General features: G+C 34.6%; 3 protein-coding genes across 3 annotated transcripts; all 3 read left to right on the forward strand.

Moving 5' to 3' along the window:
* The first annotated feature begins 1,523 nt into the window (after positions 1–1,523).
* Positions 1,524–5,151, forward strand: LOC107412471 (phenylacetaldehyde reductase). Its single transcript, XM_016020247.4, has 6 exons — positions 1,524–1,752; positions 2,317–2,486; positions 2,879–3,070; positions 3,582–3,744; positions 4,349–4,535; positions 4,753–5,151. Exons 1-6 carry the CDS (start codon positions 1,626–1,628, stop codon positions 4,895–4,897), a joined length of 984 nt encoding a protein of 327 aa, XP_015875733.2. The 5' UTR covers positions 1,524–1,625; the 3' UTR covers positions 4,898–5,151.
* A 1,320-nt stretch (positions 5,152–6,471) lies between these two features.
* LOC107412447 (protein ATAF2-like) lies at positions 6,472–8,244 on the forward strand. Its single transcript, XM_016020224.4, has 3 exons — positions 6,472–6,836; positions 7,140–7,426; positions 7,540–8,244. The coding sequence occupies exons 1-3, from the start codon at positions 6,599–6,601 to the stop codon at positions 8,083–8,085; spliced, it is 1,071 nt and encodes a 356-aa protein (XP_015875710.2). The 5' UTR covers positions 6,472–6,598; the 3' UTR covers positions 8,086–8,244.
* Positions 8,245–8,922: 678 nt separating this feature from the next.
* LOC107412448 (NAC domain-containing protein 2-like) lies at positions 8,923–10,403 on the forward strand. Its single transcript, XM_016020226.3, has 3 exons — positions 8,923–9,133; positions 9,462–9,757; positions 9,885–10,403. Exons 1-3 carry the CDS (start codon positions 8,923–8,925, stop codon positions 10,401–10,403), a joined length of 1,026 nt encoding a protein of 341 aa, XP_015875712.3.
* Positions 10,404–16,910: the final 6,507 nt, after the last annotated feature.

Consider the following 16,910-nt stretch of genomic DNA (forward strand, 5'->3'; position numbering starts at 1 on the left):
CTTATAAAAAGAGTTGGTCCTCCAGTCCAATGGGCCAATTGGAGTCTTATAGAGAGTGTGTGACCAAGGGCCATACTACAAAATAATAAAATAAGCCAATCCTATTAATGGCATAAATAGGCCCTGTAAGTGAGTAATTGATTATGTCAAGTCCATAAATATTAATTTAATTCAACAGCCAATGCCCATATTCAGGCATTTGAGATTCCAAAAGCTGGTGGAAGACACTGTTTAGTTGAGAGTGTTGTACACTGTTCAGGACTTGTGAGAACCTTTACATGAGCTTTACCCTGTTTTGCCATTTCCTGAGAGGTAAGTTTTTTTTTTTTTTTTTTTGATTAATTGGGTCTAGTTTCCAGGATAGAAGAACGAAATCATATATAATCTCAAATTTGTGACTATAACTTTTCTTCTTCTTTTCTACCCACATAAATTCACTAATTTTTACTAATAATATTTGTTTTCCCTGATCTTGCCCGGTCATCAGATGACAAACCTTATGTGCCAACATATCAGGCGTCCAAGGAAAAGGCAAAGAGCTTTGGTATTGAACTCGTTCCTTTTATAAGTTAGCCTCAAGGGAAAGCTTGAAGGAAAAGAATTTTGTCAGCTCCTATGTCTTTGTGATTCTTTTGAAGATTTTTATTTTTATTTTTTTAAGTGTTGGTGAATCATATTCACAGAACTTTTCTACAGAATGTTGTACTGTTTTTAGCCATTTGTGGGAAAAAATATTATACTATTTTGTCAATTAATTAGTAAAGTAAAGCAGTTTGTCCTACTTTTTCAATCAGTCAATTTTAACTGTATATATATGTATATATATATATATATATATATCAGAAACCAAAAAATTTCAGGATTGAGAAAAACATGAAACCAAGGTTCGCCGCCTACTGTCCCATAGCAAAACAGGGTATTGTTTCATTAATGAATGAACCAAATTCCAATCCCCAATAATGTTCAATATAAAAGAAAATAAAGGTTCATCATCCATTTCAAAGTACAAAACAATATATATATAGTATAGCATCAAAGTCCTTTTCTATTGTTATTATTATTATTACTATCAATAAACAAAGGTCCTTTTTTATTGTTAAATTTATAGATCTTTTGAACCTTCCTATGAATTCTTTTAACTCCTAAAGCAGAATATGTAAATAGCATTAAAAGTTCCAATTTTTTTTTTTTTGTTTTTTTTTGTTTTTGTTCTGATGAATATTATTAAAAATTCCAAATTGTGGACATGAAAGACAGAAAGAGACATGTTAATCCAAATAATTTTGATATTGAATAACAAAATCTAATCTTGACTCTTGACTCTTGACCTGTATAAATTATAATACTATACAAACCGTCCGATATTATATTATTTTTGTGCATATTTCTGAAACAAATTAATGTCAATACGCATTGTCGCGGACCCACACACATCTCTTTCTCTCTCTCCACCAACCTCATCAACCTTTTGTCGTAGACTTGTAGGTGAGGAAATGAGTCACGTACGACACGTCGACAACATAAAGGGCAGCATCTAACAGAGAAACATAGCAAATCAATCAAAGACATTCATTTCTCCTCCAACACCAAACAAATTCTGTACAAGGAAAACAAAAGTGAAAAAGATGAGCATCGGATCAGGAGCTGGGAAGGTGGTCTGTGTCACCGGAGCGTCCGGTTACATAGCTTCATGGCTGGTCAAGTTTCTTCTCCAAAGAGGTTACACTGTCAGAGCCTCTGTTCGCAATCCCAGTCAGTAATCATTCACTCTCTATCTTCTCTATCTCGGTTTTTGTTTGTTTGTTTTTTTTGTTTTTTTTAATTTTAAATTGGGGACTTCTGTGATGATTTCGATTATACCCATTTCGGATTATGGTATCTGATTCAGAAATTTTGAAGCTTTTGATGAGCGTATGGGGTTTTGGGGAGAGTAGTTGAGGGTTCTTGGGAAAATGTGTTAAATTATCTGTCTTTTTTTTTTTCTTTTTAATTGAGCTTTTAAATCTAGGAAATGCGTCTAATAGAATATATGCTATGCGTATTTTGATGGGAATGATGGAAAGATTAAATGCAAGTGGTTTTTCATATAGTTGTTCCGTCGAATCCCCGGTTTTCAATTTGATTTTTGCAGAACTAGCTTTATTAAGATTCAAGGAAATCAATTTTATTCCTATAGCTATGCGTTTCACATGATATTGGTTGTAGTTTTTTGTATTGACATTTTATAGAAAACTTGTTTCATTATCTTAAACTTTCATTTGGCATAAGTTTAAAAAGTGGATTAAGTGTGTTGGGGTGGTTTGTATGCATCCGCAGGTGATCCAAAAAAGACAAACCACTTAACTTCACTTGATGGAGCTAATCAAAGGCTTCAGCTTTTCAAAGCAGACTTACTTGAAGAAGGTTCCTTTGACTCTGCTCTTGAGGGGTGTGAAGGTGTTTTCCACACTGCATCTCCCTTTTATCATGATGTCAAGGACCCAGAGGTTTATCTCTTTCTAACTTCCTTTTTTTTATTGTTATTATTTATATATTCTTATCATTCAGAATTGGATGATCATCGTATTTTATTACATGTTTGAGACATCTTCTTCTTCTTCATATGTGAAGAAACATGCCATAAATTGATTAGAGAGAAGAGACACATAATATGCTGTCTGGAAAGTGTTGAACCTGTAACTAGTATGCAGAGCTCTCTACTTCGCTATTATTTTTGGTGATACCTCATAATTTTTGGTGCCATAATTTCATAGTAATTTCCACAAGAAAAATTTATTGTAGAAAATAAATTGTTAGCGCCTTTTCATGTTAGTTAAATTAATTGACTTAGCTGCTCTTGCTTCTAAATGTTACTTGGCAATTCCTCTCCTTATTTCAGGCAGAACTCCTTAACCCTGCGGTGAAGGGAACACTAAATGTTCTTAATGCATGTGCAAAATTTAAGTCCATTAAACGGGTGGTTCTGACATCTTCTATAGCTGCAGTTGCTTATAGCAGAAAGCCTCGAACTCCTGATGTGGTAGTTGATGAGACTTGGTTTTCGGATCCAGAATTTCTTAAGGAATCGAAGGTATGGATGGAACCATTCTTATGATCTTTTGAAGCATGTAATCATGCAATTTGATTTCCCATGTCACAAATAATGATGGCAGTTTTTGGGGTGAACTCAAATCAGTCTCCTGAATTTGGAGTACCTTCCTGTATGACATAAGGGAGTCAAAATAATATGGAAAATTTTTTGTTTCGGTGACTGATAGATGTTTAAAATACACCAAGTTTTCCTTCATTTTTCCTCTCTCTCTCTCTATATATATATATATATATATCCATTTGTGGCTGTGATTCCTTTCTGTAGAGGTGAACCACTCATTTTCACATGGAAGTCAAAACTAAGCAAAACTCATGAACTTGGATACACAGACTTCATGCTTGCTGTCACTACTACTGGTTGTGCCCTAGGAAAGTTTTTGCCTATAAGGACCTTGCTGTTTTGTCACAGATCCTGTGGCTTCTGTGTTTATTTGCAAACTAGTTATTTTTTTAATAACCTTTTTTCTTTCTTTTCTTTTCTTCTCTTCCAGCTTTGGTATGCGCTTTCAAAGACTTTGGCTGAGGATGCTGCCTGGAAGTTTGCAAAAGAGAAGGGTATTGACATGGTGACAATTAACCCAGCCATGGTGATTGGACCTCTACTACAACCTACCTTAAACACAAGTGCTGCTGCGGTGTTGAACTTAATAAATGGTATTTTTTTTTTTCTTTTTATATACGATAAACACATTTTCGTATCTGCTTCATGTTGTTGAGTCTTTTCTCTTTGACAATCTGGAAAAGATGCTTTTAATCATGGTAATAACAAACCTTGCAAATTGTCTTTGATAATGGTTAAATCAAAATGTTTATCTATGATTTTGTTTTTTTTGATACAAATTGTTTCTGTATGATAAATTAAGGTTCTAGCTGCTATATACTCACCATTTGTTCCCGAAGCTCTTGTGCAAAAAAAATTGAGGCGTAGATTCAAGCATGGAAATATATGTGTATCCCTTTCCTTTTTTTTTTTTGGTGGTGAATTATCTTAGGTCTAGTGCCATATGCCTCCTTGCAAGGTGCTAAAAATGTCTTAGCTAAGATATGAAACTTACTCGGGTTGATAAAATGTGATGGGAGGGCTACTGCTGTTTTTTTACCTTCATCATAGGTGTGAAATATAATACCATACTATAAACTTAATACTGCTATTAATCGAGTCCAGATATGCTAGATATTTTAGAAATATGATGGACTATCTTTTTTCATGGAATGCATAATTATTCTCGTAATTTTTTTTTTTGATTTTTTAATGTAGGAGCACAAACATTTACAAATGCTACGTTTGGATGGGTTAATGTGAAAGATGTGGCCAATTCTCATATTCAAGCATTTGAGATTCCTTCAGCTAGTGGAAGATATTGTTTGGTTGAGACTGTTGCACACTATTCAGAAATTGTGAGAAACTTGCGCGAGCTCTATCCTGCTTTACAACTTCCAGAGAAGTAAGTCTTCCTTTTCCTTCCCCTCTTCAAGTTATAACCTTAGGGTACTTACTGGTTATAATCAGCTATACTTAATCTCTTCATCGCAGTTTTCCTTATGGAAAAATGTTTTTATTTGTTACTGTGGAAAAAGTTTGTTGTCATTGCTTATTGCGTTACTGAATGTACTTGTTTTCACTGATAATATTTGGTTTCCCTTTTAAAATGATCTTACCAGGTCCTCAGATGACAAACCTTATGTGCCAACATATCAGGTGTCCAAGGTAAAGGCAAAGACTTTGGGTATTGAATTCGTTCCTCTGAAAGATAGCCTCAAGGAAACTGTCGAAAGCTTGAAGGAAAAGAATTTTGTCAGCTTCTAAGTCCTTGTGGTACTTTCGAAGGCTTTTTTTCCCCTATCAATGGTGATGAATCAGATTCACGGAGCTTTGGTCCTAAATAAAAATTGGCTACTGAATATTCTAGTGGTTTTAGTTATTTGTGGAATAAAAATTGTAATAATTTAGTCTTTGATGTTTGGATATGAAGTGTAGGCTGGTATAATATATGATTGAGTGTTGCTTAAGATTACATATAATCATATCAATCTCCCATCTAATCTTTCATGAGTGACCAATTTGTTAGCATTGTGAATGGATTGTTCCAAGAAACTATATGGGGTTGTAGGAAAGGGGTTTCTCGCATGTGCTAGTCTTGAATAAAAATTAGCTATTAGTATTTATTGAAACTAATTTAGGCGACATGTCACAATTTGGCTAACCTAAATTGTAATTTGAAATGGGGAGGATCCGTATCCCATACCGAATCATCTAGCTGTTTGAGTCATATGTGGAATCAAAATTGTTGTATTTTATTCTTAAAATGATGTTTGGATGTGGAGTGGAGGGACTACTATATGATCTACGATTAAGTGCTGCTTAAGATTGCATATGGGCACACTGATCACCATCGGATATATCATTTTAGTGATCAATTTGAAGCATTGTAAATGGATGGTTCCAATTCCTAAGAAACTAACATGCTGTTGTTAGAAATGGTTTAATTTTTAGTTCTGTGGTACTGGAATCAAATTCAATATCTTAGAGTAGGAACAGTGTTATCACAACTACAATGTCTACAATGGGCATAATCTTGATTATTGAACAAGTTTAATGGTACATGATTATTTTGATTTCTAATTTTTTCTTCCTAATTTATTTATTTTATTATTATTATAATTTTTTGTGGCAGATGAGTTTTATTAACACTGTTGAATGAATTTAATGGCTAGAATAATTTGCTAATAAGAATAATAATAATAACAACAGAAGTAGTCAAGATATATATTAAATGCCATATGTCGATATTTGATTGGTTTGTGTTTAATTACAAATATCCTATTAAAGGTTTATTTAAAAGTTTATTTATATATAAATATATTAAAATAATATATTAATCAATAAAATATTGATATGTCATACTTGTATATATCTTGATAAATTTATTTAGTACATCTAGTATTATTTTTGAATTATCTAAAGCCTTATTGGTTCTTATAAAATAATAATAAAACTTATAGGATATATTTAAATTCAAATATATCATAAACATATAATTCACGTATTTGTTATCCTAACTTCCTTTTTTTGGTAAAGTTTGTTATTCTAACTTATCAAATATAAAAAAAATAAAAAATAAAAAATTATCAAATATTTTTTAACTTTGACACAACAAATAAATATTTATATGACGATTCATATTAAGCAAATAAGAAAAAAAAAATTATTATACCAATAAATTTTAGTATATGATCAAAATGTCGTCTTTTTTTTTTTTAACCTTTTTTATGTGTCATATATGATAAAATTTTCATTTTTAAAAAATTGTTATATTAAAATATTATTCTACTTTAATAAAACTTAATAATTATATATATGAGTTGGCAAAATCTCACAGATATATGGTTTTATAAAGATTATCAATTCAAGAATCTATTTGGATTATTCGGATTCAACAAAACGCTCTTAGCCTTTTCAAAATTACAGTTCGATCTTTTTCTCTTTATCTCCAAGTTCCTTCCATCAATGGAGACTGATAAAGATTCTTCTTCACCATCTGTTGAAGCTCAAGATTTTCCTCAGGAACCCAAATTTCAATCAGTCGGTGGACAAGAAATAAAATTTCAAGTGGGGTACAGATTTTGCCCCTATGATCATGAACTCCTCAATGACTACTTGAAGAAGAAGCTTGCCAATGAGTGTTTACCGGCTAATCGGATCTTTGAAGTTAACCTCTACAAATTTAACCCGGAAGACCTTTCAGGTTCTCTCTGTTTTTTTCTTTTAACTTACCAATTAATTTCTAAATTTATCATATATTACAAGTTCAAAATCTTACTTGTTCTTCTTTAATTTGTTTATCACTTATATAAAAAATATATATATGTGCAAATTCTTACTTGCGGAAGTAATTTCTGTAATTTTATGTTTTTTTGGTTATAATAATATATATATATATGTAAATATATTGATATTCAAATCTTACTTGCGGAAGTAATTACTGTAATTTTTTTTTTTGGGTATAATATTATATATATGTAAATGTATTAATTTGAATATTATATAGAGAGATACAAACTGCCCGGAGAAAAAGAATGCTATTTTTTCACTCCAAGGGATAGAAAATACAAGAATGGAAGTAGACCGAATCGAGCCGCCGGAGATGGATATTGGAAGGCCACCGGAGCCGATAAGCGTGTGAAAGACAATAATAACATCCATGTTGGATACAAAAAGTCTTTGGTTTTCTATAGAGGAAAACCTACAAAAGGGACTAAGACTAATTGGATTATGCATGAATTTCGACTCAATGAACCTCCTCCATGTACCAGAAGAGGTGCCGATGACATGAGGGTATAATATTTATATCCATAAATTATGATCTTTTTTTATTTCTTCAGAAATATTTTGGTTTATATTTGTTTTCCTTAATCATGCATATTCTATATTTGGTTAATTTGTTGCAGTTGGATGATTGGGTTATCTGTAGAATTTATGAGAAAGCTGTTAAAGGCAATTACAAAAGCAAGACTACTCGGATTGATGATGAAGATCAAGAAGAACCTGAAGATGAAGATGAAGTTGAAGAACATCAAGATAATCAAGAAGAAACAAAACATGATAATTCAGGTCCTGGTGAGTATACAGAGTTTGAAAAAATTGTTGCTCAACCAATTGACAACTACTACAACCACAACTTTGTGCATAGGGATTTTTATGCAAATAATGTGATTTATGAAACATATTTGGGTAATCAACTCGATATCGAGAATCAATTTCCATATGAGAACCAACTGCTACCAGCAATGGATAATCAGCACCAAATTATGGATTATGGTAACCAGAAAGTGCATCATCATCTACCAGCTTTGATGAATGACAATGATTTTGGAATGTTGGGAAGTCTCTATACAGCAAACATGGTGGACCAACCATCTTTCAAGGTACCTCCCAGCAGCATATTTAGGACCAAGTATCTAAGTAATTTAAAGAGTCTCCCAGAAGACCAATAAAAGGGATTCTTTTAAGGGTCCACTTTAATTTTTTTTTTTATTTCCTACTATGTTCATCACGAATTTACTTGCAAATTTTGAAATTTTGCCTGTTTGGATTTAATAGGATTTCTAAACATGGTTTTTAAGCTAGTTCAGTTAAATTTTGGATGGTTGGTGAGCCTGAACATTTTTCTTTTATATGTATATACTATTTAAGTGTTGTTTATTAACATATTCAATTTTATTTTATTTCCTAAGTTGTATGGAATTTACTTATTTAATTGTTTGTTTAGTGTTAGTAGTAATTCGACATTTCTAATATTAACTGAACCCAATTTATCAATTCGAATATTATTTTTATTTAATTTATTAATTAATGATTTTTAACTTATATCAATATGCGCATTACACAAATAAAACCAAAAAAAGAAATTGTACGTTCATAAGTTAAAAAAAAAAAAAAATTCTTTTCTTAAAATTTCTATATTAAAATTTTAATCTATTTAAAAAATATAAAAAAAAACGATGTAGCGCTCGTACTTCTCAAGCTGTGTCCATCGACAGAATAATTTGCTTTTCTATACATCTTTTTTTTTTTTCTTATTTATATTATCTATGATTTGACAAGATAAAAAGCAATATGAGAATTACCAAGAATCCTATATGAGAAATATCAACAATCCTATTAGGATTATAATTCGCTTATTGCATGCATATACATTTTTTGCTAACTAATCAGGTGTTATTTAATTATTTGATGTAACAAATATAAGAATTAACAAGAATTCTATTGGATTCAACAAAACCTCTCTTCCCCCCTCTCTCATCTCTTCTATCTCCTTTCAAGCTTCATTAATGGAGACCCATATTCATAACCATGAATTTCAATCCGCCAATAGAGGAGGATCACATACAATTATACCTAAACAACCGGGATACAAATTTATCCCTAGTGATGAACTACTTATTGGATATTACCTGAGGAGGAAGCTTGCCAATCTGCGTTTACCACATAATCGCATCTTTGAAGTTGAACTATATGATTGGATTCCAAAAGACCTTTCAGGTTTCAAACCCTTTTTTTTTTTTTTTTTTTTTTCTTCTTCTTCACCACTTTATTACAATGTGTATTTTTTAATATATATAACATTCTTTTTCAGATACACTTGTGCTTTTTAGTATATTTTTTTTGTCACTAGAAAATCAGTATTTTCGGTTGTTTATTAAGTGCAAAATTTTACTTATACTTTGTCTACATGTATATATATATATATATATATATATGGAATGAAAGTTTCTTCATCGGCGTATAGTATTTCGCCAAAATAAATATTCTTTAATTTATAAGTTATAATTATTTCAATAATCTAACATTAATTTTGAATTGTATACAGTGGAATACAAAAGGCGTGGAGAAAAAGAATGCTATTTTTTCACTTCAAGAGTAAGAAAATACAAAAATGGAAATAGACCAAATAGAGCCTGCAAAGTTGGAGGATATTGGAAGGCCAGCGGAGCTGATAAGCCTGTTATAGATAGAGACAGTAACAATAGCCTTATTGGATACAAAAAGGCTTTGGTTTTCTACGAAGGAAAACCTCCAAATGGTACAAAGACTAAATGGATTATGCACGAATTTAGAGTCAGTGAACCTCCTCCGTGTACCCGTACGGGTCCTAATGACATGAAGGTACGTGTATATACAAAACTTATATCTATTTACTATTTCTTTAGGTTAATAGATTTAATTACTACGTGGTTTAATTTTTTCCTTCATATATAAGGATAATATATTTTTCTTGTTTGTTTTGTTACAGTTGGATGATTGGGTTCTTTGTAAACTTTATGAGAATATGGCTGCTGAAGAAGAATCAGAATCTGGTGAAGATGAGGAAGATCAAGAACTTCCATCTCTTTTGAATGTGGGTAATAATGAAGAAGAGTATCCAGAGTATGAAGAAATTATTGCTCCGCCAATTTGTAACTACAACACCAACTTTGTGCAGATGGATTATTGTAACAATGGTGTAACACATTTGGATAATCTAGTTCATATAGAGAATGATCAACTTCCAGTGCTAGACAACCAATTAGCAACGGATCATAACCTCCAGCCTCAAAAAGTGGATAATGGAAGTCAGGAAACATTGCAGCAACCAGCTAATTTGATAAATTGCAATAACTATCTTGAAATGGGAAATCTATACGCAGCCGCTGTCTCATTAGTGGCCCAACCAACTTTCAATGAGGTCCATCCCAATAGCATATTCAAGTCCAAATATCTACGTGATCAATCAATGAGCCTCCCAGAAGACAACCAAAATGGATTTTTTTAAAGACCCATCCTAAGTTTTCCATTATTTTCATTGCTTATTATTATTATTATTATTATTGTTTCGTTATTACATTTTTTGTTAAAGTGGTTCTAAGGCTGTTGAATTTTTTTATTTTTTTGATTGGGTATGTTACGGAATTCGAAGAAAAACAAATAGCAACGAAAACAAAGAAAGCGAAGAACAGACACACAATTTACGTGGAAACCCTTGACGGGAAAAACCACGGGCAGAGAGAAGCAAATCCAATATCGAAAGATTGGTACAAAAGGTGAGCCTGACTGCGCGATACCCTTAAACCTTAATTACAGCCGAAAACCAAAAATATATAGTACAGAAGAAACCCTAAAATTGAACAGGTCCGTACCGCGGGGGCACTGCCCCTGCACCCTCGTCGGGCTCAGTGGTGGGCTACGGTCTCGGGCCTATCGGCCCGAGACCTCCGCTTCCACCACAGAGCCCCAAATTTTTCTCCAAAATTTAGTTTTACCAAATGGGTCGCACTGCGAGCTTTTCGGGTCGGGTCAACAAGAATTCAGGTCACAAACTCTAACAATCTCCACCTTGACACGAATTCCATATAAGGAATGAAAAACATACAAAACTCCAATCTTCGATAAAAGTTGCCATCCTCTTCCACAAAAAACCCCTAAAGGTAAAGCTCAACAACAAACACCAACCAAGTCCAAGCAATGCTCAAACTTGGCTACTGGAAGTGCCTTGGTCATCATGTCAGCAGGATTATCATGAGTGCTCACCTTGCTGACAACAATATCTCCACGAGCAATAACATCACGTACAAAATGATACCGAACATCTATATGTTTTGTCCTCTCGTGAAACATCTGATCCTTAGTGAGATAGATAGCACTCTGACTATCACAATTGATGACCGTACTCTCCTGCTCAGAGCTCAACTCACCTATCAACGCCCTTAACCAAATAGCTACTTTCACCGCTTCAGCTATAGCCATATATTCAGCTTCTGTAGTTGATAGTGCAACTGTTGCTTGCAAAACAGACTTCCAACTGATAGAAGTATCTCCAAGAGTAAATACATAACCAGTAGTGGACCTCCTTCTATCAAGGTCCCCAGCAAAATCTGCATCAACATATCCACGTACACCCTCCTTACTTCCACCAAACTCTAAACAAGTGTTAGTAGTGCCTCTTAAGTACCTTAGAATCCACTTGACAGCTTGCCAGTGTTGTTTGCCAGGATTAGCCATATACCGGCTCACAACACTAACAGCATGTGCAATGTCAGGACGGGTATACACCATAGCATACATCAAACTACCAACAGCACTAGAATAAGGAACATGTGACATATACTCAATATCTCTATCTGACTGTGGTGACATATCAGCAGACAATCTAAAATGAGTAGCTAATGGAGTACTTACAGGTTTAGCGTTCTTCATTCCAAAACGCTCCAGAACTTTCTCAACAAAAGATCTTTGAGTCAAGAAAAGTTTACCTGCAGATCTATCTCTCTCAATCTCCATACCAAGAATCTTCTTTGCCGCTCCCAAATCTTTCATCTCAAATTCACCACTCAATTCTGCTTTCAATCTGTTGATATCGGATTTCTTCTTGGCCACTATCAGCATATCATCAACATAAAGCAACAAATAGATAAATGAGCCATCTTCCAACTTCCTAAAATACACACAGCTATCATATTGGCTTCTAGAATAGCCATGGCTAAACATAAACCCATCAAACCGCTTGTACCACTGACGAGGGGATTGCTTCAAACCATACAAGGACCTTTTCAATAAACACACATGATCCTCTTTTCCTTCAACCTCGAAACCTTCGGGTTGCTGCATATAAATTGTCTCCTCAAGCTCACCATGCAAGAAAGCGGTCTTCACATCTAGTTGCTCCAACTCTAAATCATGCATAGCAACTAGCGCTAACAAAGCACGAATAGAAGTATGTTTAACGACAGGGGAAAATATATCATTAAAATCAACTCCCTGTACCTGTAAATACCCCTTCGCTACTAAACGTGCTTTGTACCTCGCATCTTCAACACCAGGAATGCCTTTCTTTTTGTAGACCCACTTGCATCCCACAATCTTCTTACCCTCTGGAGGTAATGCTAACTCCCAAGTGTGGTTCTTATGAAGCGACTCCACCTCTTCCTGCATAGCAATTAACCACTTTGCAGAATCCTCACATGAGATGGCTTCATAATAGTTGCAAGGATCACTGGGACTCTCGATCTCTTGTGCTGCAACACAAGCAAAAGTGACATAGTCTGCTAAACTAGAGGGCTTCTTGATCTCCCTGCGAGGTCTATCCTTGGCAATCGAATGCTCCTGCACCTCCTCAATTCTCTCTTCTTCCACATGAGTGGGTGTCTCAAATGGGCCTGAAACTGAACCATTCTGTGAAGTACTTACTTCCTCCACCCTAAACTCCACCTGCTTTGGCATACTGTCTGAAACAACGAGCTCCTTTTTCGGATGCAGCATTGCCATCTCATCAAACACAACATCCCTGCTAATCACAACCTTAGATGACTTTGGATCAGGAAGCCAAACTCTGTATCCTTTTACACCCTGCGGGTAACCAAGAAATATGCCCTTCTTCGATCTAGGCTCAAGCTTACCATCATTAACATGAACATAGGCAGGGCATCCAAACACCTTCAAATCTAAATAATTAGCAGGTTTTCCAGACCATACCTCTTCAGGAGTCTTGCAATCGATTGCTGCCGATGAAGAACGATTCACCAAGTAGCAAGCTGTAGCAGCTGCTTCTGCCCAAAATTCCTGTGCTAACCCAGAATTCGACAACATGCATCGCACTTTCTCCATAAGAGTTCTGTTCATCCGCTCAGCCACACCATTTTGCTGCGGAGTTCCTCTAACTGTGAGATGTCTAACAATCCCTTCGTTTCTACAAAACTCATTGAAAACACCATCACAGAACTCCAATCCATTATCTGTACGAAGGCGCTTCACCCTTCTTTCCGTCTGCTTCTCTACCAAAGCTTTCCATTGCTTGAAGATAGCAAATACGTCATTCTTGTGCTTCAAGAAATATACCCAGACCTTCCTGGAGAAATCATCAATGAAGGTCAACATATATCTGCCACCACCCTTAGAAGCAGTACGTGCGGGTCCCCAAAGATCTGAATGAATGTAGTCTAGAGTACCTTTGGTTTTGTGAATTCCAGTACTGAAGCTAACTCTCTTCTGCTTGCCAAACACACAATGTTCACAAAACTCCAACTTCGAGATACTCCGATCACCAAGCAAACTCCGTTTGCTCAACATCGCCAAACCTTTCTCACTCATATGGCCCAATCTCATATGCCACAAACGAGTAACATCCGAATCTGACATGGATACTGAAACAGCAGCCGACCCCATTACCACAGAACCCTGTAGCCTGTATAATGTACCAACCAGGCTAGCTTTCATCACCACCAAAGCACCGTTCAGAACCCTCAAAACTCCACCTCCACCAGCAAAAGAACAACCAGACTTGTCCAAAGCAGATAAAGAAATTAAATTTTTAGACATATCTGGAACGTGACGTACCTCAGATAGTGTTCTGATAATTCCATCATGCATCTTCACCCTTACAGTTCCAATGCCGATGACACAGCAAGGATGATCATCTCCCATCAGCACAACACCTTTATCCACCGGAACATAAGAAGAGAACCAATCCCTATGGAGACAGATGTGAAACGAACAGGCTGAATCCAAAATCGATCCCTGCTTGCCCGAACTATCCTCAGTCACTGAATAAACATCTCCATCTTCAATTTCCTCATGTGCGACACTGGCTTCGGCATGTTCCTTACTCTTTTCATTATTTTTATTCTGAAGCTTACGACATTCAGTTTTGATGTGCCCCTTTTTCTTACAGTAGTGACAAATAAGGTTTCTGAACCTTGACTTCGATCTTGGCCGACTACCACCATTGTTATTTTGATCTCTAGATGATGTTCTACCTCTAACAATCAAACCCTCTCCTCCGGAACTCCCAAAATTATTGTTATCCGAACTGCTGGTCAACTCCTTATCAAACAACTCCTTAGAATATAAAGAAGCTTTCACATCCTCCAATTTTAGGGTTTTATTACTGTAAATCAAAGTCTCCCTAAAATTTTTATACGATGGAGGTAAGGAACGCAGTAGCATTAGGGCCTGATCTTCATCATCATATTTAATGTCCATGTTTGCCAGATCCAACAAAATAGTAGAAAAATCATCTATGTGTGTTTTAATAGATGTACCTTCAACCATAGAAAGGGTGTATAGACGGTGCTTCGCAATCAGTTTCGTTGTGAGATTCTTTGTGATGTACAAAGATTCCAACTTGTCCCATAAGTCCTTTGTTGTCTTCTGATCAAGGACCTCTCTCAAAACTTCATTGGACAAGCATAGCTGAATGGTGGATAGGGCACGCTCATCAACCTCGGCTTTCTTTTCGGCATCCCACGAAGACGGCATCTGCTCCTTGCCAACCAACGCCCTGTGTAAACCGTTCTGTGTCAAAATCGCCTTCATCTTGACTTGCCACATGGAGAAACTCATGTTGCGCTCAAATTTCTCAATGTCGAACTTTGTTGCCATGATCGAAAAAAAAAAAAAAATTCCCAAATAGATCGACGCGGCTCTGATACCACTTGTTACGGAATTGGGAGAAAAACAAATAGCAACGAAAACAAAGAAAGCGAAGAACAGACACACAATTTACGTGGAAACCCTTGACGGGAAAAACCACGGGCAGGGAGAACAAATCCAATATCGAAAGATTGGTACAAAAGGTGAGCCTGACTGCGCGATACCTTGAACCCTAATTACCGCACCGCGAGCTTTTCGGGTCGGGTCAACAAGAATTCGGGTCACAAACTCTAACAGGGTAAGTTATTAACATTTTGCTTACTCAATTGATCAATTGACATGGTGAATAAATTGTTTCCAAATTGACATATTTAGTTTGATTTGAAGATTTTAGCCCTCTTTGCTATATTTTTTATGCTTGATCTTTTAATGAGGCAGATGTAAATCATGATCCCACATATAGTTGTGCTTCATCGATATTTAAAATTTATAAAACTATTGACAATTTTTTTTTTCTTTTTTGGGGTGATAGATAGATTTTCAAAATAAAGCTATAGCTTTCGCCTTTGATTTTCCTATTGTTCCACATTTTAATATTTTGTCAAATTCAGTAACTTCTGTATTTACTTGTGAAATAGTAAATTCAACATGAATCTTTTTCTTACATATTTTCTTTTGGAATGTGCTTTCAAGAGAAGGTTATTTACATAGTTAATTAACTAACTGAGAAATGGTGATTGGTCCTGATCTAATTACAGCCTACCTAAAACAAAAGTGTTGCTCTTATGAGAACTTAATATATGGTAAACACATCCTGGTATCTGAAATTCATGTCAATGAGATTTTTTTTTTTCTTTCGTACAATCATATAGATTTACTTTTAATAACGTTTAAAACAGAATGCTCGTTTTCCCCTTAATAATTTAGTAAAAAAAGAAAATGTGTAAATATATATATATAAGGATGTATATGGTCAGTAATGAGGATAATACCACAGGTTTAATGTCAATATGTTCAAACTTCAACATGAACAATACCAATATTATGTGAGCTTAGATTTTGTAGCTAATAAACTCCAACAACTGAATGGCAATGGCAATCTCGTATTAAGGCGCATGCCTGTATACTGCACTTCCGTTTTAAGGCCACCTGGACAATTTTATATACTCTATATTATGGAACTTTCAATGTCAAACTATAGTATTTTCGATTTCCTTCCTAAAATTGGATGTTAAATATATATGTACAGTCTCATAGAAATGTGTTTTTTTTTTTTTTTTTTTTTCAAGTTTGTCATGTTTTCAGTCATGATGCCTAATTGGAGCTGAACCAATTGAAATAGGCATATATGATCAGTACTAATTGACCATGATTTTAACAATACACTATCTAATTATAATGTCCAAAATTTCTGGATACATGATGATATCTATATATCTATATCTATATATATATATATATATGTACTCACTCTAGCATCACTTTTTCCCAAAAAAATCAGATGCTCCCAGAGTTTGTACTTCTCTCTTTAATACATTGGTGAGACAACAGTGGTTTCCATTGGTGCATTAGAGAGAGGACTACAAACTTTGGTTGTATTGAAAATTTCCCACTCCCTTGTGAAGCCGTACCTGGTAGACTTTAAAATAAATGCAATAATATTTAGTCCCAGTACAAGAACTCTGCAAGAGACTAAGATGACAAGGTTGCCTTGATCTATAAATCTCAAAAGTTTTAGTTTCGTGTTGAATTGTTAATTCGTTATTCTCCTCTCTACATTTTACTAGTTTTTTGGTCTCTTTCTGGTTCTATTTTTGAAAGCATAGGGTATGTGATGAGCTATGAAGGACTACTTTGACTCAAGTTAAAAGATTCATGTGTATTTTATGTAGTTTGTAAGTATTTGGACAAATTG

This window comes from Ziziphus jujuba, chromosome 10 (assembly GCF_031755915.1).
Source record: "Ziziphus jujuba cultivar Dongzao chromosome 10, ASM3175591v1".
Taxonomy (NCBI): domain Eukaryota; kingdom Viridiplantae; phylum Streptophyta; class Magnoliopsida; order Rosales; family Rhamnaceae; genus Ziziphus; species Ziziphus jujuba.

Coding starts and splice junctions, on each gene's coding strand:
- LOC107412471 (XM_016020247.4), top strand. CDS start 1,626: ATGAGCATCGGATCAGGAGCTGGGAAGGTGGTCTGTGTCACCGGAGCG. Junction 1,753..2,316: donor AGCCTCTGTTCGCAATCCCA/GTCAGTAATCAT, acceptor ATGCATCCGCAG/GTGATCCAAAAAAGACAAAC. Junction 3,071..3,581: donor AATTTCTTAAGGAATCGAAG/GTATGGATGGAA, acceptor CTTCTCTTCCAG/CTTTGGTATGCGCTTTCAAA.
- LOC107412447 (XM_016020224.4), top strand. CDS start 6,599: ATGGAGACTGATAAAGATTCTTCTTCACCATCTGTTGAAGCTCAAGAT. Junction 6,837..7,139: donor TAACCCGGAAGACCTTTCAG/GTTCTCTCTGTT, acceptor AATATTATATAG/AGAGATACAAACTGCCCGGA. Junction 7,427..7,539: donor GAGGTGCCGATGACATGAGG/GTATAATATTTA, acceptor AATTTGTTGCAG/TTGGATGATTGGGTTATCTG.
- LOC107412448 (XM_016020226.3), top strand. CDS start 8,923: ATGGAGACCCATATTCATAACCATGAATTTCAATCCGCCAATAGAGGA. Junction 9,134..9,461: donor GATTCCAAAAGACCTTTCAG/GTTTCAAACCCT, acceptor AATTGTATACAG/TGGAATACAAAAGGCGTGGA. Junction 9,758..9,884: donor CGGGTCCTAATGACATGAAG/GTACGTGTATAT, acceptor GTTTTGTTACAG/TTGGATGATTGGGTTCTTTG.